Genomic DNA, 27,860 nt, shown 5'->3' with positions numbered 1-27,860 from the left:
TCTAAAAATTGTGCTATTCTGGCGTAACACTGAAGATATAAATGCTCTCCAATGTAACAATACCCACTGTTATATTAAAATAGGTATAATCTAGTACATACATGATGGCCAATATTAACTAATTGAATTAACTTTTTTTTTTTTTTGCCAAAGTGACTACGATTGGTCTATGCTAAAGGAAGAAATACAACACCATACCATTATTTTAGTTGGAAGAGCCGCACCAAAAATCGTGACAAAAAAAAATTGTAGAACTGTAAGAAAATCCAGTGGTTTTTTGTTATTGTTAATGACTTCTTGCTAAAAATTCAAGTAAGAGAGTCAAATTGCTTGAAGCACTAAAAAAGCATAGCAGCAGTGTATGGTCTGCAATGATTTGAAAAACACTAAGAACATTCTTCAATATTTCCTCATTTGCAGACTACTGCCTATCAAGCACTATCTCTGAATTACAGGACTACACCTATGTTCTTCACCAATCTTGAATTTATATTGTGTTATAATACAGTAATGACACAAAGTGATGTCACACATAAAAAGGCAAACTGTATGTAATTTTAAAAGCTAACTTTAAAATATGATTCTAATATCTGTGATAAAAAAATCACATAAATATGTAAAATATAAAAATACATCCTAACATATTTTTACATAAGAGCTAAAGTTTACCACTTTTAACATAAAAATTCTGAAATGGAATTAATAAAAAACAATTTTCATATGTACCACAGAGCAATAAGTTTAAATCAGACTATTTTGAGTTGTGTAGCCCTTTATTAGCAACTAAAATAGAAGGTATCTGTTGTACAACACGGGTAGTAATTGACTATAACTGGAGATTTTTATATTCTAATACAGATCATTTATAAATGCAATTTCTTTATTAAAAAGCTTCCACCCTTTTTGTTTGTTTGTGTACAATTTGCAAAACTATTCTGAAAGCGGAGTATATGTGCACAAGTCTGCAAAGAGTGCAAATTTAGGATATGGTAAATGCTTTACAAGTTACTTTCAAAAAACTGACTGCCACAACTGTGCCTTTACATTGCCTTTTTTTTTTTTTTGATCAAAATATTTTGATGCCAGCCTTCCTTCCACTGCTCTAAACTATAAAGCATTTTTTTAATGAGTTGAAATTAAGGAAGGACTACACCTACTAGAAAAGAAGAGAAGAAAGTTCTATTAGTTTGAGGTTTCAGAATCCCCCCAAACCAGGACCAGTATCTTGGTAAGGGTTAGGCTGGGACCCTGGACAGAGTATGAGTATGTGCAGGTGGCATCCCTGAGGATTCAGAGCTTCAGTGAACCGTGAGTGCTCCAGCTGCATAACTCACTGAACTGTCTTGCCAGTTTCGACACTGGCTTGACTGGGCATAATTCAAAAAGGAAAAGCTCATATTCATTCCATTCTTCTGCAGCTCTGTGATAGCCTAGAAAAAGAAAAATTTGGTTATGACAGACATCACACAAAAAAGTGAGCACTCTTTGAATGTGCTGGTAGCTTAACTTTGAAGCCTAGATCTCTCTCTCACTCTTAGTTTCTTGAATTTCTCGTCGCCCCATATTAAATAGGAAAAAGAAAGAACTCCTTATTTCATTCTCTCAAAGAACTTCTCCTAATCTAGCTTCTTGATAAATATCAGTCATCTTCCACTCTATCTCTCCCTGTATTTAATAAGGCACTTTAAAAAATAAATAAATAAAATTTTAAAAAAATCATAGTATCTTTCTTTCTGTTCTCTAAACCAAACCTTGGCCACTTTCGTCTTGAAATGTTGGAGTCTTTTCTTTGTCTGAAATTTTAAATGTATATAAATTAAGTTCCAAATCTAAGAGGTATACCAGGGTTTTTACTTTAATTGTGAATTGGCTCATCATTTATTTTACTAAAGTTTTATTTGACCCAATTCAAACTCTAGTAAATTAGTATAGCTTATTTTAGTTCAAATTTCAGAAATCAATTTAAGCCCTTAACAGGCTTTTCTCCCAGTCAATCAACACTGCTTAAGAGAAGATCTTTCCTAAAAATCCACAATGTACTATTTTTCAAATCACAGTAAAGTAATACTAGACCTTTAGGTTCCTACCCTAGACTATTCTAGACTACATTACGAACTCCAGTATTTCTCTGCCTCTCCAAACAATGAGCCCATTATTACTTCCTCTAACCATTCCTGAGTGTACACTGTCTTCTTTTTGAGTCTCTCATTTTCTTTCAATTTCAGTTTTATTAGGAAAAAAATTAATGCTATTATCTCTTGAGAAAATCCAGCTAACCAAAACTTCTGCCTCTTTACCAGTCTTTAAATGAAATATTGTTTTTGTTATAAGGAGAAAAACATATACATGTCATCTGCCTTGCTTTATTAAATTATGAATATCTAAAACTCAAGAGCAGAATCTTCCATTTATTTTTTATAAAGTCAAGAACACTAAATAAAACCCAAAAATTAGTAAGACCATATTTCTTGAGACGTTACTTTGGTTTATATTTGTAAAGAGCATATTGGAATTGGCTCAGAGTCAAGAGAAAAAAATGGGTTTCTCTTCTAAATAACTTTCTGTATTTAAAAGAAAGTATTGACCTGTCAAACAGTGATATATAATTTTATTTAAGTCACCAAAACAATGGAAATTTAAATTATCTTAAAGGAACTAGAAAGAAAATTGACTATGTATCTAAAACCAAAGCTAATAAGGTGTCACAGATGATAACAATTAAGACATTTTGAAACATAATAGGATCAAATGTTAAAAAATCAAGGCTTCCTAAGGATACTCACATTTAATAACACCCCAATGGGATGTCTTCCACATATAGTATTATGGTATTTCTTCAAGTAATTGCTAAAAGATACAGGGTCTAATTGTTCTATAATACTCATACCCTAAAAAAAAAGAAGAAGAAGAGAAAAAAAAGAATAAAAAAAAAGAAAATAAGACAATTTATTATTTCCTAATTACATTTTAAAACTGTTACTTAGAGCTAACAATCAATTTTTCAATTAAGGAGAAGTAAAGAAAATACATTAAACATTAAACTCTGTGAAATATCAAATTCATTCATCCAAGGTAATCTCATTATAGTCAACTCTCAATAATATACATACTTTATTAAGTATGTATATTAAACATACTGAAACATTTAATCCCCAGGTTTCTCTGACCTCCTGGTATGTTTCTACACCACATTGCCCAGTTGTCACTCAGCTCACAACTCCTCAAACATTTCACGATTTTATGTTTTTCATATATAATATTTACACAAGTAAACCTGTCGTGAAAATTTTCATACAAAATCTAAAATTAAATTTGATATATGGCTGTTTTTCCAATGTCCATTATATTTCTCATACCACTGGCATAAATAATCAAGAGCTGATTATAATTTAACTTTTTCCATAACATATACTTAAACGTCAACAGTGTGTAAGGCATTTTGAATTATCAGTATTTAGGTATGTGATAAAAAGAGACCACAAACTGAGAAAATAGTTAATGTATTTTAATCAATTTAAAGCTCATAAAAGACTGATAAAAGCTTAAGCAAGATAGGTCTTTACAAATAAGTTGAAAAAATAAAAGTTTTTTATCTCTTAAACTAGAATGCTTTGCTTTCAAGATTTTAATTGAGAATCAAAATTTTTAGACTACTATTGAAACAATAACTATCATTTGGACACTTGTTTATACTTAATTCTGTATTCTGCAAATGCATTCAAAATAATGTGCTCAAAATACATCAATACAGAGCAACTTTAACTCATCTGAATCAAGCAAATAAGTCAATGATTCTAACTCATCCATTCACCAACCTTGTTTTCTTATTCAGGTGAAATACTTTACATTTGTGTTTAATAAATTGGATTAATATCCTCTGGGAGAAATGTAAATGGTGGTTTAACTAAGGAATTAACTGATACATTTTTGTGTTTTCTTAATTATATTTCAACATGTTTTAACAAGCACAGTGTAGAATCACCTGGAGTAATCAGATGAACACTCATCTGAAAAATGATAGCAATCAGTAGGTAACACAGTACAAATATTGCAGTGGCAGTATGTAAATCAAAATTTAATTTTATAAAGAATCTTTCTTCAGAATATCCAAGTCTTTCATAAACATTATCATATTTTTCTACAAATATATCTGAAAGATAAGCGTATGTGTGTATAGTCAACTTTCAATTGCTTGCACATCAATTAGCCACTCTCAGATTTATCCACAACCAGTGTTTAAGGCTAAGTTGGGTTTCCCCTGTCAACTAGGAGGCTTCCAGGTCACCATTCTCCACTGACATTTGGTGCAAACCGAGAGAAATATGAACTAATTTAAAAGTTAAACCTAAGATAAACAATTAGTATTATAATTCTGGTACATAGAAAAGCACTCATATTTCTAAACCAAGTAGTAATGCAGAGATGGAGTCACAAATCTCTTCCATAAATATGCATAATCAAGGTAGAACTCCCTAAAGATGAAGAAACTAAGGCATAAAAAAGGTTAAAAGCTTGTCTCAAATTTCTAATCCTAGGCTATTGGATTTCTAATCCCAGGCTTCTCATTGACTTACTCTGCTTCATATAGAATAACAAGAGACATACCAACAATTCTTTAATACTCTCACATAGGTACAATTGGTATACATATTATAAAAGAACTTTAAATGCTCCTGGGTGAAGCCTAGGACAGCTTACCTTACCTTAAATAGAATTCCACTTATTAATAAATCATGTAACACTGAAGTTCAAATGTGTATTTTAATATTAAAATCTCAAAGCACACTGTGAACAAACATCACATTTATATATATTAACGTGAGTAATTCAAAGAGAAGAAAACTAATGATCACATTTGTAGAAGACAAAGAATTCAAAGTAACTGGCCAAGAAATTCTGCACAGAAAATATAGAATTATAAATGTAGAGAAGTGTAAATAAATAAAGTGTTCAAAATGAAGATATAATGGTTAAATTACAACACAGAAAGTAAAAAATTGAGGTGATGGAAGATAAGGGATTACATTTAAAATTTTAATTTCCTGAAGTGTGCTATGTACCTACCAGGGCAAGAATCAATTCCATTACACTCAATTCTCTGACAAATATGACAGTTAAGAGGTATGACTTTTCGGGACTTTCCTGGTGGCGCAGTGGTTAAGAATCCGCCTGCCAATGCAGGGGACACGGGTTCAAGCCCTGGTCCGGGAAGATCCCACATGCCGCAGAGCAACTAAGCCCGTGTGCCACAACTACTGAGCCCGCATGCCACAACTACTGAAGCCCTCGCACCTAGAGCCCGTGCTCCTCAACAAGAGAAACCACTGCAATGAGAAGCCCGTGCACCGCAACCAAGACCCAATGCAGCCAAAAGTAAAAAAAAAATTTATAAAAAAAAAGGAGGTATGCCTTTTTTTTTTTTTTTTTTTTTAGTTTTTAATTTTTTATTTCTTTGATTTCCTTTATTCTGCTTCTACTGTTTCTGCTTTTGATAGCACCAAAGTGACAAAGGCATTGGTGAATATCACCAATTGGCCTGGAATAGAAAATAAGAATGAGGGTTATGCCTTTTTATAAAGGAGGGATAGAGAGAAAAATTAAAGCACTTCTCATGAGTGAACCTCTCCAACTGGAAAATTCATGAAGTATGCAAACAACAGCAAAAATGATTAGTAAAACTGCAAAATGGGACACCCATTAACTAACACAGAACACTGACAAATAAACTTTTGTATATATTTATGTTTTGATGCAAACAATTTTGAAATTACTATTACCAAAATTCCAAGAAGATAAAAATTCTAGTTTGATACTACTGCACAAATTCCAAAAAGATGAAAAATAAAAATGCTTCCCAAATACGCCTAAAGAACTTTTTGATTTCTTAACATACTGGAAGATATGATCAGTAAATCTAAAGTCCAGGTGATAGAAAGCTTGCCTAGGGCCTGGTATATTGAGAATTTGTTCACATGAACTTAATCTAATATGAAGCAGTGAAGTGGGTCACTACCCATTCAGCTCTAAGATACAGACATTATAAACACCAAGAGCCTATCCATCACAGTACGGGTTTCTGAGGAATTTAACAGTTTCAGCAAGAAATTCTCAGACTGAAAGCTAACTCCCTACCTTGAGGGGAAGAAGGGTGGAGGGAATCTATCATTGTGCTGACTCTCCAAGTAATGAGTGAAAGCTTGTATTGTCAAATCCTAAGTGGTAATCCCAAACTGAATATGCAGTTTTAACTGCCTATTTAACAGAGCTGTAAATTCAAGACTCTAATAAGATAACAAAGGTCTTCCCTTTTTAAAAGTTTATCTATATATAATAAATTATTTAATTTAAATTTTATTTAATTTTAAATACTATCACCTAGATGTAATCTAAAGTAACACACACAAAAGAGTAGCAAAACATTTTTAGAAGTCTTTGAGAAATAATTATTAACAGATAATTAAAACCATATTATCAAATCATTAGGACTGTGGCCTTATTTTTTAAAATAAGGATACACATTTATGTTGGAGAGATGGGTACACATTTAGGAAGATGAGGTAGGAAAAGGAAATATTCTAGTTTCTTTAAGAGGTATCAAGATAAAATCTTCATTAGAAAGAAATTTTATGGAAAAAAGAAATCACCCTAAATATAGCAGTGCTAAGAACCAGTGTACTAATAAATAGATACCTTAAAGATGATGCTGTAAAACTGACTAAAGACTACTAAAGAAACTAAACTACTGGCCTAAGTTCAAGAGAAAGAAGTATGAGCGGACAAACATGAACAATTTCACTTTCAGAAGAGTAAAAGGAAGAAAAGAAGTTGAAGTTCAAAGTAAACAAAGTGACTACTAGTAAATTTGGAAGGAAAAGAAGTTACAAAGCTGACTACAATGACATTTTCAGATTCTCTCTGCCAAATCATAAATAATATGCCAATAGCCATAAGGAAACACTGGTCTATATCAAAAGTAGTATGGAAAAAATAACCTATGATCATGTAATATATATAAAATATGTATAAATGTGGCTAATGTTTCCAGTATGTAATCTAAAAGGTTCACATAAATCAACATCTTAAAATATGTTCTGCTTTGGTCACCATAATTACTGAAATTGCAAAGTACTCATTTCCAAAAAACATGGTCAGTAGTCAGTAATATTCTAAGACTTTCAGAATCTATATCTCTTATAATTAGTTATTTTCTCCCAAATACAACATTTGGAAGATTGTTTGTTTTCCGATACATTCTTTCTTCCTTATGTGTTTTCTTCACATAATTAATCTCCAAGATATTCAAATGCTAGACATAAAATTTTTGCCAAAAAAAAAAAAAAATTAGCGGTTTTTCTTTTGCTTTTGGAAACTAAAAGCTTTTATTTTCTAGCATTTTTAATAACTACATTTAATAAGACTTTTCTGATAACAAAAAAGAGACCAAAACTTAATTAACATAATAATTTTTTAAAAATTAAATCTAAAATTTTATACTTAAAAATAATCTTTTCACTCTATCAAACTTTCCAAACGTATAATTACAATTCAGAATTGCTAACATTTTTGCAATACTTGTACAGAGAAGCATCCTACTATATTTTGCTCCGAAAAGATTGTATATAGCAACTAAGATATTAATTCTGAAATGAAAGAAATTATTTACAACATAAAATGACCCTTGTGAAAAGCAATATACAGTGGGATATTCACCATTTGGTTATATAAACCAATTAAGAAAACACATTGTATAAGAGTCTGCCTAATAGTGAGTGTACATATACTCATACATGTATAAAATCATATATACATGAGTATATGTACAGACCTAACCATGCTTATTATTTTAATCCATTTATTCTAACTCCCAGAATGGACTTATAACTTGAATTAATAGCATGCTAATAAAAGAACAGACCACTTTAGACTCCTTTAAAAATTCTATATATTATTAAAAAATTCTATATATAAATAGAAATGTTTCAATAAACAGACCACAAAAATCAAGTCCAAGTCAAATGTTACATCAAATACTAAACTCAAGCATATTAATATGAAGCAAATACTCAATAATTCACTGATTTACAAATTCTTACATTTGCAAAATTAAATGTTGCCTGATTAAAGTTTACAAATGATTTAAAGAGCTGAGTAGAAAACAAAGGGAAAGAAGATGAATAGGAAATTTTCTTCTACTTCAACAGATCAGGGGCCATAATAGGCTAGCTCAAACTCACCTACGAAGCTATTCTGGAATAAAGTTCTTGGGACTCTCTCCATATTACTGAAAGTGGATATCCAGGGGTGGGTATGGGCAAGTCTATTTTGAAAAAGTTCCACAAGTGATTTCAGTTGTAAAGATGGGGTTGAGGATTACTATAGTAGGCAACCTTATCTCTGCCCTGGCTTTGATTACCATCACATGTTGAGAATGCCCAAACTTACTCCAGACCTCTTCTCTGAGCTCCAAACCAATATGGTCAATCCATTAGCAAAGCCCTGTTGAATACAAGAACTCAAATCTATGAACTTCTTTCTATCTCCACTACTACCACCCCAGTCCAAATTACTATCTTCTCTCCCCTAAACTCCTGCCAATGCCCACTGTTACTGTTCCTGACCCTCTTGTAGAATCTATTCTCTACACAACCGCCAGACTGACTTTTAAAATAATTATTTTATTACTACATCATTTCACTTCCCACTGTATTCACATAAATTTCTTACCCTGGACTATAAAGCCCTACATTATCTGATCCCTGCCCACCTCTCTTACCAGAGCTGTGTCACTCTAACCCCTATCTACTATATTCCTACAATCCTGACCTTTTTCCCATTCTTCTAACACACTGGCCTCTTTCCCATCATAAAGTTTTTGCAATGGCAGTTCTGTCTAGAATACTCTTCCCTCTAATCTTCACTTGGTTTGCTCCTTCTTATTTATATCTCAATTTAATATTCCTTCTCAGGAAGTCTTTCTCCAATCATTCAATCTAAAGCAGCCTAGAATTATATACTATTTAAAAACACTTTTAATATTTTCTGCATAGCACACATCACTATTAGAAACGAACTTATATACAATATCCTTAACTTTAAAAAAAAAAAGTGTATCTCCTCCGGTTAGAATAAAATGTCCGTGAGAGCAAGTTGGTTTGTTTACTGCCATATCTCCATCAGTGCCTAGAACTGTAAATGCACTCAAAAATAACTGGTGAAAAGAAAATCCAAACGCCTACTTGGTTGACATCTCCACTTGGATGCCTTAAAAGCAATAGCAAATATAACATATCCTAATACAATTTATGATCACCCTACCTCGTAAAAAATCTAGTCCTATCTTCTTGTGCTTCCGACCTAAGAGAACAGAACCAAGACTTAACCAGCAGCATAAGCCAGATATTTAGGAAACATCCTTTTTTTACTTTTTTATTTTTTATAAATTGTTAAAGGTTACATTCCATTTACAATTATTACAAAATACTGGCTTTACTCCCCATGTTGTATGATACATCCTTGTAGCCTACCTTACACTCAATAGTTTGTACCTACCACTCCCTCACCTCCACGTTGCCCCTCACCCCCTCCCCACTGGTAACCACTAGTTTGTTCTCTAAATCTGTGAGTCTGCTTCTTTTTTGTTATATTCACTAGTTTGTTGTATTTTTTAGAAGGAATCATCCTTGATACTTCCTTCCCCTCCAAGTTCAATTGATCTCCAAGTTCTATCATCAGTTTGTCTCTAAAATATACTGGATACATCCACTCTGTCCCTCTCTTCCACCATCACCAACCCATCCACTGTCTAAATTACCATGTCTCACTTGGATTATCAAACTAGTCTACTCATCTCTCCTCTGGCCTCCCTCCAACCCGTTTGCTGCACTGCAACTATATGATCTATTCACATACAATCTGATTTTATCACTATCCTATTTGATATCCTTTAAACGCCTGTTCTAGATTCTCTAGCCTAATTTCTCACTACTCTCCCATCCACTCATCCATTAATTTAACAAATATATATACTGAGTACCACAAACAGGCTGATACAAAATGGACAAAGATCCTGATCTCACGAAGCTTATGATCTAATAGGGCAGGTTTTCATCAACAAATCAACAAATAATAAGTCATATAGTAATAAGTACTAAGAAGAAAAATAAAGCAGGGTAAGGTCACAGAATAACTGTTCACCACAGGGGCAAAATGGAAAATTGTGGGCACATTTCTGGGTTGTGTCAATAACTAGAAGATGCTGTCAGGGGATTTAGTAGGTGGAATCCAGGGATGCTGACTGTCCTGCAATACAGGACAGTCCCACACAGAAAGAACTGCTCTCATCCTATAACACTTTCACATGTCCATGTATGCGAAAAACCTGCCTATAATTATCCACACTCTAACGCCATTTTACATACAAACACAAAGAAGTTTTGCATGATTTTAATATACAATAGATTTCCCAGGAACAAACTATCATATAAAGTGAGGGAAGACTGTACTTTGTTTAGTTTACAGTTTTGCTAAGAAATGTTCACCATTTTGGAAAATCAATTCACCCACCAATGTAACTTGGTAAATGTAAGTCACAAATATAAACAACTGTTTGTATGTGGCTGTAATATTGATACTATGTGTAAGCACCTAACTACTTCATTGTCTCTTTTAGTACAGTTGGTGCCTGAGCATTTACATTATTAAATATATATTAATTTATTATAAATTACTTTCCTTTTATTTCTTTCTCAGATTACACTTAGGGTATTCATTTAATTCAATTACGTATATAGGAGGATTATAGTCATCAATTCATTCATTTGAAAAATATTTGTTGAGCACCACTTACGTTCCAATCGCTATTCTAAGCACTTGGATACATTAGTGAACAAAACAAATATCGTTATGTAATAAATAAGTAAAATATTCAGTTTCTTAGAAGAAAAAGTGGAACACAGTAAGGTAAGGTGGACTGGGAATGCTGAAAGGGTGGAGTGTAAGATGTCAAATTAAATACGGTGGTCAGTAGGCCTCATTGGGAAGGTGAAAACTGAGCAAAGCCATAAAGTAAGTGAGACAGTCCAGTGCAAAAAGGGCAAAAGCCCTACGCTAGGCACATATATGGCATTATCAAGAAATAGTAAGGAGACCAGTGTATCCACACTGCCTCATAAATATCTTACACATCTCTATACTGTAACAGCTTCTTTCTAAATCTGTTCAATGATTAGACTGTAAGATCCATTAAGTGGGAGATCATGTTTTCTCTTCTTAGTATCTTCAATACTTCACATAGTACCAGACACACAGTGGATACTCATTAACCATTTGCTATATGAAGAAAATAAATGATACAGAACCAGGAAAGTTTTCTGAGGCAACTAAGAACTAAACCTCAGAAAAATAAGATTAGAATAGTAGCCAGGAAAGAATTAATTGACTGAAATGGCAACATAATAAAGCCAAAAAAAAAAAGCCCCAAAAGTCAGTGAATTAAAATCCAAACAAAATTCCAAAGGTAAAAGCATTAGGCCATAATTGGATTTAAAGTAACAAAATAAATTTAAATATGATAAAATCTCCTAAGTAACTATTTTGTATGATAAAATCTCCTAAGTAACTGCATTCATTCCATTTGACTTTTAATAAAATAATATTACTCAATATAATCTACTTATAGTTTCAGATCCAGATTTCTTAGTAAAATGTTTTATCTACTTTAGACTAAATATTTTTATACTAAAACATATACATAAAGCTTTTCACACACTGGTAAAGTTGACTTTAACAGATTACAGACTTAAAGTCTGGTGGAGTTTAAAGACAATTTAGAGACCAAGCCTCTCCAAGTCTCTCATCTTAGAGATGACAAATTGAAGACTAGAAAATTGAAATGATCTATTGAAGGTCAGAGCGAATTAGTGATATATCTGCTAGATTCAACTCCTGGACTAGTTAAGAATACAATAATGCTTTAAAATTCTAATTTAAAACAAATTCAAATTCCATTTAAGAAAAACCCAAATGGCCAAAAAATATAATTAAATACTAAAATAAACTTAGAATTTGCTATGGTTGTTTCTGCTTAACAGTAAGCAATGGAATTAGTATCCTGTTGTCCCTAAAACTAAGACATTCCCCAAATAGTATCTAAAAATCTGTATCTAATTATTCAAGGTGAAATTAATCAAATAAAATTAAGATGAAGGAAATTTCTACTAACAGAACAGGGATTATTTTTATAATCAATATCACATGATTACAAAATATATATTGCACATTTAGTTAAAGATAGGGAAAGAATTATTAGCCCACTGTATATTTTAACATAATAAGTCTTGAATCACTAATCTGAAATTAAAGAAAAAATCTTACAGCAGTAAAACCCCACACCTGAAGGACTTACCATTTTATCTAGATGTTCAATGGATCTATAAATCTCCCCCTGGGATTCATCATAGTAACTGTAACGGAACCTTTGACCTTGAAACAAATATCATGTACAAAATAAAATAGGGAAAAATTAGAAGCTAAAAAGAAAGCAAGCGCTTACCAAATAATTTCAGTTCTCATGGAAGGCAAAGCACAGCTTAAGCCTCTGAGAGAATCATTCCCAAGAGCCCTTGTACATAAAAATAAAAGGCATATTTGGGAAGGTAATAAAGAAATGATATATCACCAGTGTTTCATGATGTTAAAAACTATTTCAAACTGTAAAACCTTAAAGTCATGAGCAATACAAAAGACTATGGAAACAAACAGTTTAAAAGTTAGAAGCATTGTTAAACATATTATATCGGTCTATAATGGAAAGTAAACGCCAAGAATATGATTCAAGAAAATTTGGCTTAAGGAAACTATCTCAATTTAACAAATCAATGAAAGCTTAGCTTTTGTTGTACAAATGCAAAGATTTAATCTCTACTACAGAAAAGAAAGAAAAAAAGTAGGTCAGAGATATATGTGGCTTGTATAATTTTCATGACCTAGATTTTAAAAATTTATCTCATTTTTGCAAAACTTTCTACTTGGAAAAGGATCAATACAAGTGCCTTTAAGTAGGATACACAGAAGTATAAATATAACAAATAGTCCTACTCTGACAATAAAATCTCAACAAAGGTACAAGCACAGGACATTCAATGTTTAGCTATTCTCCAAAGAACAGAGAAGGTAAAATGGAAGAAGCTTAAAAAGAAGGTAGAAAACAAAAGGCTCAGGAAATAAATTTTGCTTCCTACTATAGTCAAAGAAAAGCCAAAAGTTAAACATATTCATAATTAATTACATATTATTATTCAACTGATTATGCTGTATTTCAGATATATCTAAACCTATTTTTCAGCAATGCCTTTATTTCCAAGAACTCATTACTTTTATATTCTTTATTTTTAAAGATTCACCAAAATGCAATTCTGAAGGTATTAGAGTACACTAATCATATACACACATAGTATGCATCTTGTGCTTCAATTTTACAGCGAAGTTCACATATCCAGTTATTATCCTCCCATCTGAGGAGGCGGGTTTCTTTGGCTGGATAATTATGATTTTTAAGTTTTCTGTTTCTCTCACTAAAAGAATCACCTTACAAATAATGAGCCGTGTAAAATTATAACACCCTTTTGATGTCCTTTTTTAGAGAAACCACACATCACAGTTCTTAACATTTCATTAACTTGTTGATGCTAATCATCTCTGATGGTCACCTTTCTACAATATACCATATTTCCTTAACTTTCACATATTAACTTTTCACATACATTAACATGCACAGCTACTCAATGTGGCAGTTCTTATTTCCCCGCACCCCCTTCCCAGCGCCACTATTAAATAATTATTGCATCTTACAATTCATGATATCCTATAATCAAGCAATAGGGTTCTGAGACAATTACCTGCATTCTGAATATAACAACCTTTTCTGGTAAACACTGGAGACTACTGCATGTTGCTATAACTATCAGATTCATTACAGTCCTTGCACTAAAAAAATTCTTAAACAGTGACAATTCTATCACTGAGTACCCCTATATTAAATAATTCATCAGACATTTCTTACAAAATTTAGAGTTAAGTATAGCTTTGTTTTTCTTTAAAGAATATATGTACTTCCTCCTAGCTAACAACAGGAACTATATAATTCACCCTATCTTTCCTATTTGCCAGCTGGCTGCCAGAAGGTTCAAAGCCAAATATAAAGTCTGTCATAATAACTTAGTGATTCAATTCATTGGTACTAAATTTCTACTTCTGTTTCAAAGTTCTTTTGATAAAGCTGCCCCAAATCTTCTGTGAAATGAATAAACAATTAAAAGAATAATCTTAGACAAGAAAATTCTAACACACTGTCACTGTAATAAGAGTAATATCCTTGGACGAAATCAAGATGAATATTCTTTGAACCTGAGCTGCTTCAGGTTTATACTAACACATTCTCTTTTTCTTGCTTCTGGTGATAACTGTCAGTTTTAGTTGTCAATAACCCCTGTGACTGGGACATAACTGTCTTATCTCAAGACTGCTACTCTCAGGTGCAGAGAAAAATGCATGTACTTTGTGACATTTACTATTTGAAAGTCTTTTCTATTTATTTCCAAGTTCAGAGCTGCTGTGTCAAACGGCTGAAGTTGGTCAAACCTGCCTTAATCATAAGTCAAAAGTGTAACTATATTTTAAAACGCGGTCTTGTTCATATGGACCATTTTCAATGTAACTTTCACTTAAAAACTACTTCTGAAGTAAGAGAGAAGTACGTAGAATGTTTAAAGTAAGTTAAAATACTAAATCAACGTGTGATTTAATAAGAATGACAATATACACAGAAAATCAATGAGCAAATGTTTAATATTTTGCTGTCTACTTTTTGCTACTCTTTAGTAGCCACCTCGCATTTAGTAGCTGAAGAACTGAGTAGAAATATTTGATAAGCGTTAAAGGATTTATCAGTTAAGAAGCTAAATTTACACTACTAAGCTACTACACTGAAAAATGTATCCTACTTACGATAGCTCAAATTGTCTTACGATAATTTTTAATTATACAAACATTTCAAAATTACTTTTCAAAATTACTACATTCTGGTCAATATACTTAAAGAAAGCATCTAATTTGAAGTAAATAGTTGCCATCATCCTAGCCTAAATGTATATACATACATATGTATGAATATATGTGTGTGTGCACATGAGTACACACACATACAAGTTCAGTTAAATACCACTTGGAATTGGAGTTCAAAAGATTTTTTTTGTTTCTAATTATTAAAAAATGAAGTTTATCAAGATTTTACTTAACAAGAAATAAAAAAAAAGACAACCCTAGTGCAATACACTGATCATAAAGGCACTTTTAAGTATTTATTGTTCATTTAAAATATATTACGATTTCATGTACCTCATGAGTTTTGTTTTACAATATTTCTAACATTCAGTTAAGCTTATGCATCTAAACTGAACAAATACAGTTGCCTATGTGCCTGGAGAACTGGACTTGTGAACTTTTATATAAGTATGAATAAAGCATATCACATAGTAAGAGAAAATTACTTACCTGAAACTTATCCTTTCAGAAGGTACACTGGGAAAATGGATTCTTTGAGCCCCTGTTTCAACTCCAAGTATGAGCTTTCTAGCTTTAAGAGCCATTGACACTGCCCCTAGGGGCAGCACAAGCTTTGGAACTCCCCTAGTGAGTATGTCAGTAGTTTCTCCAGGTGCCTTCCCTCAGTTCTTTTCAAATTCAAAAGATGAGAGGAAAAATAACCCAAGAAAAAATCCTGTAAAGCAGAAACCTTACTCTTTGAGGGAAGGAGGGTAGCTCATTTGTGAATCCATTCCAGAGCACGCTTTCTGAGAAAAAGAAATACAGGTAAGTAATTTTCCCATCTCCAAAGGTGACTGGTGATTAATGAGTGGATTCACAGAGTGTGGAGAATAAGCTCCAGGGATGTCTGTTTAACACACAACAATCAACTAATGAGGACAAACATAACAATGAATGGTACAAGAACCAACACTACTTTTGAATTACCTCAAAACAAAAAGTAAAAAAAATATTAAATACCTCAACATTAAGCTATACACTAGATTGCAGAAATAAACATGAGCTTGGAAAGTTGTTCAATAAAGCCCCCAAAAGATCAGTCAGTAAGACAGACTAATCTTTTAATAAACAATTAAAAGAATAGAATAAAACTGGACATATATCCAGTAAAAACTGTACTGTTATACATTTACTTAATCACTTTATGTTTATATGTTAAAACGTTTTCAAATATTTGAGTTGAACCTCACAACAACCTGTGAGATAGACTATTAAACCACAGTACACTAAGGACCTAAACTGGAGACACTCATAATTGACATCACTACCAAAGAAAAAATGTACTTCATAAAGAAAATATTATCTAAGTAGCTCAAATAAGGTAATCATTTTTATAAGCAAAATACTATAGTCCTTTCATTCTGAAGTCTTAGTTATAATGTAAAATTATTGGTTTTATCTCAAACTTGTAAAAAATCAAAACCCTAAATATGTGAAATCAGTATGTACCAATATTAGAGAAGACAAATGTGAAAGCCTGAATAAGATATATTTCAGGAATTAGCTAACTTACACTCAAACCAATTTAAATATTTAGAAAATAGTAATACCCTCAGACCCAAGAGACTAACAACAGAAAGGAAGAAGAGTATGCATGAATAATCATGTGTTAATATATATTAAACTAGAAATCTGAATAAAGATATAAATTTCATAAATATTGAAGGAGAATGCCAATTTTAATAAGTGGCACATATTTATAAAAAAGAAATTATGTAAGCCTAGACAAATGTAAGTTGATAGATAAAAATCCAAAACTGCTGCAGTGACTGTAGTGTATACTCTATTCATATTTTAACAAAATAATATAATTTATCATTAACATCTACCAAATAAATTTATTGAAACTGATTTGAACTTAAAACTACCATTTAAAAAGAAAATTAAATAGAAGCATGAACCCACTTTTAAAGAATCAATTTCTATTAGGTCCAGTTTCATTCAGAAACTTCTTAGAAGTTAACTGAAAGTTATGTTAATGAAAGTTGTCAATAATCTAAATTTGGAAGTATAAAGTTCAGGGTGATCAGGAAAACACAAATATTAACAGTATATATGGAAAAGAGCAAAAATGAAACTCAGGAAAATAGAATAAAAATTCTACTAATTAGAAAAACTAAAACAGGTCCAGACAAAATCCTCTTACATGGAGCCATCCTCTAGGATGTGGAACTTGGTAAGTACACAAAGTATGGGGACAACATTACTTCACCATGGTAAAAGTCAAATACTAGCGGCAAATGTATGCCACTCTTCCTGATAGCAGCAGGAAAGGGGAAAAGAGGTGGGATCATTAAAACGTTACCAGGGAAACATCATCCTATTGGACTCCCTAATGACCAAATAAAAGGCAGGAATTGAAACGCAGGGGGTTGGCGGGGTGATTCAAATGAGGGGATAGAAAGACAGGGCACAATAGAATCTAGGTTCCCAACTCTCCCTTTGCTTCTCTCACCCAAAAAGAAAAATTGAGAGTATTTTAATCTTTCTATTTTTTCTCTCTCTAATATCTCTTTCAAGTCTAATAAGAGCTAAATGGTATCTGAAAGATGAACATCTTTAAAGCAAAATACCCTTAAAAAAAAAGTCATTCTTATAATGGACACTGGCTAACAAATAAGGTTGACAAAGGCAAAATCCTTCCAGTTACACACATATAGGTCTCCTAACTGTCTCTATCATCAAGTTTCTCATTTTATTTTCCACAGAAGCTGGACATTATATTATATAAACAGAAATGACCACTAGAGATGAAAGATGTCATCACTGCCAGTACTCTATTATTCAACAAAAACAAAAAAATTCCACTGTATATATGTAATTGATCAACTGTACCATAATCAATTAAGTGATTTTTCTTCAAAAACCAGCTATTCAGAAATGTGGAGTGTGTTAAGAGCCTAACTCAATGAAACTTCTAAGATCTCTGAGTACTTGAGAAAATGAATCCTTCCTGTGAAATGATTTAGAATTCAGTGTCATCATTATTTAGTATGGTAAGATCAATCTGCACAGCATCTTTAAAACAAGAAGAAGAAACTACTAAGTATTATTGTCCTGAGAGAAAGCTAGATTTTTGAGATGGAAATATACCCCTCATTAATTTAGGAAAGATGACCAATGCCACTAAAGCATGAATTTGAAAAATATGAAACAATTTCTAAGTAACCACAGTTTAACCCATAACTAGCCAATGATTCATATTATTTCAACAGGCATATAAAATAGAAAATGAAGCTTATTTTACAAAAATGACAGTTTCTATTACTATCGTAGAAAGGAGTCTAACAATTTTGGAATAGTGTCCATGTAACTCTTTCCACTTACTCCCAAACCTCCATCAAATTTCCTAACAAGAATTAGTACAGTGCTTTCCATAAGTACAAAGTAAGCACTTAATGAATATTGTTAGTGATAGTGATACTGAAAAAATAAACACTTGGAAAAGTTCCATTACTTAATCACCAAATGTAAATATAAATATGTTTTAGTCTCTAGATGATTCCCATAGCTAACATTTATCAACCTCTGGAAATTTTGAGTTCTTTTTTGTAATTATCACCAAAAAATTCTATCTTGCAATTTAAATTCCAAAATTTTCAAGAAATCAGGAGATCAAATGGCCTAAATAATTTTCTGAGGACCTAGATAGAATATAAGACAAAATTCATCTTTTTCTCTCAACATTCTACTTAAATATAGTAGTGGCTTAGGATTTGCTTTATAATCATCAATGAGGTAAAAAGAATGAGTCCACATAAAAGAGCAATATTAAAACATCTACTCATGTATTATGTGGATTTATGCTGTGGTTGTACGTGCTGCCAACCTTGAGGGAGGGCCCTGAAGAACACTATCAGGGGAGCGAATTATTTAAATCATAAAAGTGATTTTAAATGATTCATAAGAGCCTTAATTAAAAGTGAAGAGGGAGGGGACACATGCTTCAGGAACTTTTAATTTCTAAAACATGCTTTATTATCAACACAAATTCATAATACTAAGTAAAATAACCTTGTTTTAATCATGATACTCCCTAGTTTTATTACTAAACTTCAAAGTTCCCAAGAAAAGAACTCTTTCAAGCATCTACCTACTCAGATCTAAGTAATATACTTATATCCATAAAAAATAACTTCTGCCAAAGGTAGCAAACCAACTAGCAAATAGATTCGTCATTAAAGAACCCTGAGAGCCTCTTAAGGAGTTTGACAAGGTAGCAGAGCTACATGCATACCCTAATCCAGGGCTTCCAACCTGAGCACTATCAACATTTGGAGCAGGATAATGCTTTGATGTGGGGGGCTGTCCTGTGCATTGTAGGATGTTTATTTAACAGCTTTCCTGGACTCTACTCCTTAGATGCCAATAGCATCCCCACCTCCTTCCCCACCCCAGCTGTGATGACCAAAAATGTCTCTAGGCATTTCCAAATGTCTCCTGGGGGGACAGTCAGCCCCAGCTGAGAAATCAGTGCCTTAAACAGAAATACTTATCTATACCATTAGGGAGGATGGTTCTCTTGAACCGAAATCTCAAGGCCATGCATAGTGCAGCATGAGGTAAGAGAAGAAGAAACCAGCCTATCCAGGCCTGATAAATGTTGAATCAACTCCGGCAATCAATGATAAGACATGTAAAAGCCAGGGCTCCCTATATCTCATTAAGGATGTTTTTCTGGCCATTCTGTATCTGAAAATTTATGGTGTTGTGCCTTATGTTTTTACTATAATCAAAGAAATAACTGAAGAATGAACAGATAATGGCATCCTTAAACCGTTAAAATAAATGAGTCAAAGAGATGTCCTAAAAGGAATAGGATTCAGAAATATTCTACAACAGTAATGGATAAATGAGAACAAATTGTATCCAAAGAATTCAAAAAACAAAATTTACTAAACAAGGCATCCATAAATGTCTCACTTCCTTTATGACCTATTCACTGTGAAGCTTCCTTATTCTTTTAATTCACAATAATAACAAAAATCTCTTAGGAGTCCTTACCCTTATGAACCATTACCAATTTAGACCACAGTGCTAATAGCTAACATGTTACAACCTTTGGAGGGTAGCTCTAAACTGATGGCAACTATGGGCAAAAATTAAGCACCAAAGGAAAAAAAAGAAAGAAAAAAAGACTAATTACAAAAAAGGAAATGTGGGAAAGGACTTGCATAGCACACAGTGCTCTTCTACGGTCTAAAGAACATTTGTTTTATCCACCAAAAATTTAACTTCAGAGAATCTATCCCACAACTCTACCTGGAAATGGGGTTAAAAAAATCTTAACTCCCACTAACCTAAGTGTCTAAGCAAGGATGCCCTCACAGTGTGAATCCAATTATACCAGTCGCCTTTGGAAATGTATCCATAATCCCCTATTACAATCTCATCCTTTTTAAATGACCAAAAGACTTTTTTTATTCACCTTTAAACATTGTTGCTAAAAGTAAAACTTTCCAGGGAAAGTGACAAAGAACTGAAAATCAGAGCTTAGAATGAAAAGATACCTTTAACCACAAGTGCATAATATCTACCATGAAATGTTAAAATCTAGAACTTACCCCAATGGCAGAAATCAGAAGAAACCACAAAGAGATTACTAGGATCCGCTAGATATTTACTGAAGAGTTTTCCGAATTCCTGTTCTTTTGACTCACTCAGAGCTCCAACCAATACAGGAATAATGGTAAACTCATCCTTATGGCTTAAAGAAAACAGAAAAAAAAAAAAAAAAAAAAAAAAAAAAAAAGTCATTTAAGAAATATAAGAATAAAAATAGTTTTCCAATGTGTTGGCACTAAAAAGTGGAACATTTATTAATAATGGAATGGATAATATACATAATATTGCTGAATTCTTAAAATCTATAATGTTTAAAGAAAACCGTTTAAAAATATGAGGTACAGAATACTAAAAATATCTATTTAAATTACAGAAATGTACAATACTTCTTTAGGTAAACAAAGCTATTTTACTACTAATAATATCCTCTAATATAAAAATAAGCCCATCAAACCAACACCAAGTCAAGTCTTCTCAACTACCCATAAAAGCTACAATCATCTCTGCCCAATGCTTCTGTAATTTTAAAAGAGTATTAAATTCTTCCTCACTTATTTTAATTCTATCCGATTATAAATACCACCATTTCTGGCACTTGTTCTATAAACCTGCCAAGTGAGACCTACAAAACTTATCTTGGCTCCCGTAAGATTCACCAAATGCACCTTACTCCTATACTAATAAACAGATACAGGACAGTCTGAAGATACAACTCAAATTTCACTGGCATCTAGGGTGGACATAGAATTCAAGGAAATAGATATTAATTTCTAGCAGCAAGAAAAAGACGCCACGCCCATCCACAATGTTTATGGCATATCCACAAGTCCCTTTTTCACTCTATAGATTGAAAGATTTATGGAAAAGGAACAGAGCAGATTAATTAAGAATAACTGTGACGGGCTACAGAAACAGACCTTTAAAATTTTTCATTGTAGTGAAATTTTGTTTACATATATTCAATATTATTTATATTCTAAAGGATCCCAGATTTGGAATTTTAGAAGTATGAATCATGTTTGTCTGACTTGTTCTAAACAGGACTTCAAAAAAAATCATTGTAATAAATGCTTTTTAATATGATAATCCGGCACTTAATTGATGTAGGACAAACAGAATTCATAAAAGGGTCTGTAAAAATACTAGGTTTAAGTATTACCAAAATAAATGTTAGCTCAGCTTCATAAAGCTAAATTCAGGGCACCCAAGCGCCTCCCCCAAAAAGGCCCCCTTACCCTTGTCAATTGCGAAATAAACAGATCATACAGATCTCCAGTCCCTCTGCAATGCAGGGGCTTCTTGGGCAGAATCTGCATCTATGGAGTAAGAAAAAAAGAGGAAGCTGGCAGAGGAAGCTGCCAAGGGATATCTCTTTCTCTGATTCTTACCACTTTGCTTAACAACTGCATGAACGAATAGGGGCTCTTCAGTAAGTTAAGAGTGATTATCATATGAAAGAAAAGAATTTGAGCTCTAGTAAAAATTCAAGAAGATTGTTATGAATTGTTCTAACTTCAAGTACTACCTACATAAATAAATACACTAAGATCATTAAAGAGTCTGCAAGTAATTATGACATAGTAGGGAAGCAGTTATATAGAGTATAAAAAACAAGAAGTCAGAAGAAATGGGCTCAAGTACTATCTCTATCACATACAAATAAATGTTGAGAGCATAGGTAAGTTACCAACCTAAAAATTTATATTATTTGTAAAATGATCATAATTACAATACCCTTTTCATAAAACTGTTACGAAGTAAGGAATACTACAAGAAAAGTACTTTGTCAACAACAGTTGCTTCACTCTGAGCAAACAACACGTCTCCTCTCCATAACAGCCGCCAAACTATTCAATTAACCTGTCTGAACTATCTATACAGAGGTAAAAGTCTAATACTACTTAGAAATCTAAGCTCTGAATCAAGATTCATCCATCCACCTCTTTGTTATTTCTCTTTTTAAAAAATTGCTTGTTGTTCTCTATCCCCACAAAGCATGACTTAGAGAAAAGAGCATTTGGCTTTGAAATGTAATATTCCTAGGTTTTAGAATCCAAGTTGTGAAGCTGGTCTTCCCTAGTGAAGGAGTATAAAATCTCGCCCTCAAATAACAATTATAAAACTGTCAAAAAAACCAACCATTTTGTGCTCTGGACATCAACCAAGGGCGAAAAACACAGTGAGAAGAGTTTATTCATGAAAAATAAACTGATTTATTGGGAAGAACAGTGGAAGTCTGGCATCTTACCAGGAACTGACTCTATCTCCCTCCCCTGCTCCACCAACATTATGGTGAAAGCAAGGTGAGATTGCCTGTGAAAACCAGCAGCTTCACCGCTGAAGGAAGCTGACTTTGATTTGGAGTAGAGAGCAGAATACCCACACCCAGCAAGAAACAGAAAATCCTGCAGCTTTTGTAGCCTGAAATTACCATATCATTTGAGGCAAGCCACAAACCTGAGGACTACCTAGAAATCTAACAGGGAGGTCTGGGAAAGGAGAGACCCATATAGGGACTGAATAAATTCATATATTCTGAGGAGATGCCCTGATGGTGCCCTGGCTGAACAGGAGGCAGCACATGTGTGCAGGGGAGGTCCATAAGGCCCTAAGCTCTCGCCAAATGCCAGGTAATTGGGAGGGTGAGAGCAAGCACAAGGGTAAGTGGAGACCTGAGAGACACCAAGCTCTTACACATCCCTGGCTGACTGGAAACCTCCACACATGCACAGGGAGACCAGAGAAGATCCAACAGAAAGCAAAAGGAGGCAAACTTGAAAATTTCATATGTGCTCGCCAAAACATACACAATCCAGCAGCAGAGGGTGAAAGGTATACAGCCTCAACATGTTTAAGCACAACCTCCAAACAAACAGTAGCTAGGCACTAAGCAGTGCAGATACAGGGGTGAACTCTAGAAAGCCAGGGTAAAAAATATAAATAAGAATTTTTTAAAAGCTAAGGAGATATATCAGTAGCCAAATACTGTGAGAGAGACAAATTCCACATATAGAGTCCACGAAAGTTACTTTTAAAAAAATTAATGAATGAAACAACCACCACCACCATCACTACCACCTGCAGAAAAAAATTAATAAAATCAGAATAAAGTTGCTATAAAAAATGGGCAGAAGACCTAAACAGACATTTCTCCAAAGAAGACATACAGATGGTCAAGAGGCACATGAAAAGATGTTCAACATTACTAATTATTAGAAAAATGCAAATCAAAACTACAAAGAGATATCATCTCACACCAGTCAAAATGGTTATCATCAAAAAATCCACAAACAATAAATGCTGGAGAGGGTGTGGAGAGAAGGGAACCCTCCTACACTGTTGTGGGAATGTAAATTGGTACAGCCACTATGGAGAACAATATGGAGGTTCCTTAAAAAACTAAAATAGAGCTAGCATATGATCCTGCAATCCCACTCCTGGGCATATACCCAGAGAAAAACATGGTCCGAAAGGATACATGCTCCCCAATGTTCACTGGAGCACTGTTTACAATAGCTAAGACATGGAAGCAACCTAACTGTCCATCAACAGAGGAATGGATAAAGGGTTGGTACGTATATACAATGGAATATTACTCAGCCATTAAAAAGAATGAAATAATGTCATTTGCAGCAACATGGATGGACCCAGAGATTGTCATATTGAGGGAAGTAAGTCAGACAGAGGAAGAGAAATATTGTATGATGCCGCTTATATGTGGAATCTAAAAAGAAATGGTACAAATGAACTTATTTACAAAACAGAAACAGACTCACAGACTTAGAGAACAAACTTATGATTACCAGGGGGAAAGGGTAGAGGGGAGGGATAGTTAGGGAGTTTGGGACTGACATTACACACTGCTATATTTAAAATGGATAACCAACAAGGACCTACTGTATAGCACAGGGAACTCTGCTCAATATTATGTAACAACCTAAATGGGAAAAGTATTTGAAAAAGAATAGATACATGTATATGTATAACTGAATCACTCTGCTGTACACCTGAAACTATCACAACATTGTTAATTGACTATAATATAAAATAAAAAGTTTAAAAAAAAAAGAATAAAGTTGCTATAATATACTATTGGATTGGCTAAAAAGTTCATTCCGGTTTTTCTGTAAGATCTTATGGAAAAACACAAACAAACTTTTTGGCCAACCCAATACATAAAAAGTCCAGTTTCAAGAAAAAAATTGTGAGCCAAAGAAAAAGGAACCTGTGACCCACTCTTGGGGGTAGGGTGGGGGTGGGGTGGAAGTAGAAGCTGTATCCAAATGGGACCGGATATTAGATTTAGCAGACAAAAGATTTTAAAAGTTATTATAAATATGTTCAAAGAAATAAAGGAAACTATGCTTAATATATACAACATCAAACATACGAGGATGCACACAATGGGAATCCCAGAAAAGTTACAGTAAAAGTATTAGAAAAAAATAATGGCTGAAAACTTTCCAAATTTCATGAAAAACATTAATCTACAGATCAAAAAAAAACTCCACACCCAAAGTAGGTAAGTATAAAGAGATCCCCTACCTAGGTACAACATAATGAAACTGATGAAAATCAAAGACAAAGAGAAAATCTTGAAAGCAGCAAAAAGAAAATGACTCATTACTTACAGGATAGACTTTTCAACAAATGGTACTGGGATAATTGCGTATCCATAGGAAAAAAGTGAACTCAGACCTTTACCTCATACCATACACAAACTGGATAATAGCCACAACTATAAGCTAAAACCGTAACACATCTAGAACTGGGTTCAGCAAACATCTTTTGAAATGGGCCATACTGTAGGTTTTCTGGGCCATACAATATCTGTAGAAACTACTCAACTGTCGCTGTAAAGAGAAAGCAGCCATAGTCATTAGGTAAATGAATGGGTGTGACTATGTTCCGATAAAACATTACAATAACAAGCTGTGGGCCAGATATGGTCTGCAGAACACACTCAAGAAGAGAAAATCTATGTGACCCTGGATTCAAAAGCAGAATCCATACAAGAAAAAAAAAAAGATAAGAATTCATCAAGAATGTTTGCTCTTCAACAGACACCATTAAGAAAACAAACAGACAAGCCATACAACGGGAGGAAATCTTTGCATATCATATATATGAACAAAAAACCTGTGTCCAGAATATATAAAATCTTGTAACTCAGTAAAAAGATAAATTATCAAATTAAAACTAGGGCAAAATATATGAATAGACATTTGACAAAAGAAGATACATGAATGACTAATAATCATATGAAAAGTTGCTCAACTTCATAAGTCACTGGAGAGATGCAAATTAACAGCACAATGAGGTTACACTACACATCTGTCAGAATGGTTGTAATAAAAAGACTGACAATAACAGGTACTGGCCAGAACGTGGAGAAACAGAACCCTCATGCATTGTTTCTGGAATATAAGACAGTGCCATCACTTTGAAAAACAGTTTGGCAGTTTCTAAAAGAGTTAAAACACAGACTTATCATATGACTCAGCAATTCCATTTCCAAGTAACTATTCAAGAGAAATGAAAACATATGTTCACATAAAGACTTGTACAAGAATGTTTATATCATTATTCCTAATAGCCAAAAATGAAAATGATCCAAATGTCCATCAACTGGTGAATGGTTAAACAAAATGTGGCATATTCATACAATGAAATAACTACTTGGCAATAAAAAGAATGAACCATGGATACATACCGCAACATGGATGAATCTCAAAAACAGTATGCTAAGTGAAAAAGGACAGACACAAAAGACTATATTTTGTATGATTCCATTTATTTAAAATTTCCAAAAAATACAAATCTATAGAGAAAGAAAGAAGGTAAATGGTTGCCTGAGATTGAGAATGGGAGCAAGAATTGCCCTCAAATGGACACAAGGTTTCTTTTTTGGGTGATAAAAATGTTGTTTTAGGGCTTCCCTGATGGTGCAGTGGTTAAGAATCTGCCTGCCAATGCAGGAGACACGGGTTCGAGCCCTGGTCCGGGAAGATCCCACATGCCGCGGAGCAACTAAGCCCGTGCACCACAACTACTGAGCCTGTGCTCTAGAGCCCACAAGCCACAACTACTGAAGCCTGAACGCCTAGAGCACGTACTCCGCAACAAAAGAAGCCACTGCAATGAGAAGCCTGCGCACCACAACGAAGAGTAGCCCCCGCTCGCCGCAACTAGAGAAAGCCCCCGCACAGCAACGAAGACCCAACACAGCCAATACATACACACATACATACATATATACATAAATAAATAAAATTTTTAAAAGAATGTTGTTTTAAAACTAGATTGTGAGATGTCTGCACAATCTATAAATTTATCAGAAATCAGTCAGCTATAATTTTATGTGGATGAGTTTTACAAGATATAACTCATACTTCAAACTTCAATAAAACTGTTAAAAAAAGAAGAAAGAAAGAAAATCCATCTTTGCCAATTGCAAACTGTGCTACTTGCACCAGGTTACTTAACCTATCCTAAGCCTCAACTGTCATCAGTAAAAACAGAGTTAATAAAATCTACCTTGCAAAACTCTTGTGAGCACTTTAGTAATGTAGATGAAAGTTTTATCCCTTCTTTTTCTGTCCTATACCTTAACCCGTGCTGCAGAAAATTACTATATCCAAGATGTGTAACAAACAAGAATTGAAATCCCAGAACCAACAGTGAAGCACTCTCTTTAAAAACAAACAATATGGGCTTCCCTGGTGGTGCAGTGGTTAAGAATCTGCCTGCCAATGCAGGGGACATGGGTTCAAGCCCTGCTCCAGGAAGATCCCACATGCCACGGAGCAGCTAGGCCCGTGCACCACAACTACTGAGCCTGCACTCTAGAGCCTGTGCACCACAACTACTGAGCCCACGTGCCTCAACCACTGAAACCCACGCACCTAGAGCCTGTGCCCTGCAACAAGACAATCCACCACAATGAGAAGCCCGCGCACTGCAACGAAGAGTAGCCCCCGCTCGCCACAACTAAAGAAGGCCCGCGCGCAGCAACAAAGACCCAATGCAGCCATAAATAAATAAATAAATAAATAAATAAAATTCTTTAAAAAACAAACAAAAAACCAAACAAACAATATCGGGACTTCCCTGGTGGTCCAGTGGCTAAGACTCCGCGCTCCCAATGCAGGGGGCCCGGGTTCGATCGCTGGTCAGGGAACTAGATCCCACAT

The 27,860-nt window shown here is 33.6% G+C and overlaps 1 protein-coding gene across 10 annotated transcripts in view; it reads right to left on the bottom strand.

Annotated features, from left to right (window-relative positions):
* Nucleotides 1-754: 754 nt before the first annotated feature.
* The window catches only part of MEMO1 (mediator of cell motility 1), a 127,938-nt gene continuing 100,832 nt past the window's right edge, over nt 755-27,860 (bottom strand). For 6 of the 10 annotated variants that reach the window (XM_082356811.1, XM_082356818.1, XM_082356812.1 and 3 more), the window contains 4 exons: nt 20,667-20,809; nt 12,404-12,480; nt 2,784-2,888; nt 755-1,430 (listed from right to left, as the gene is read on the bottom strand). In XM_082356811.1, the coding sequence (XP_082212937.1) occupies nt 1,299-1,430; nt 2,784-2,888; nt 12,404-12,480; nt 20,667-20,809 (457 nt within the window). In that variant the 3' untranslated portion in view covers nt 755-1,298. Of the gene's footprint in view, nt 1,431-2,783; nt 2,889-12,403; nt 12,481-15,549; nt 15,849-20,666; nt 20,810-27,860 lie in introns of those variants that run through there. The other 4 variants (XM_082356815.1, XM_082356816.1, XM_082356817.1 and 1 more) reach the window with 2 other exon arrangements.

The sequence above is a fragment of the Balaenoptera borealis genome (assembly GCF_965194805.1).
Source record: "Balaenoptera borealis genome assembly, chromosome: 15".
Classification (NCBI taxonomy): domain Eukaryota; kingdom Metazoa; phylum Chordata; class Mammalia; order Artiodactyla; family Balaenopteridae; genus Balaenoptera; species Balaenoptera borealis.
The sequence above is the reverse complement of the archived record's forward strand: the minus strand, read 5'-3'. Positions and strand labels throughout refer to the sequence as shown.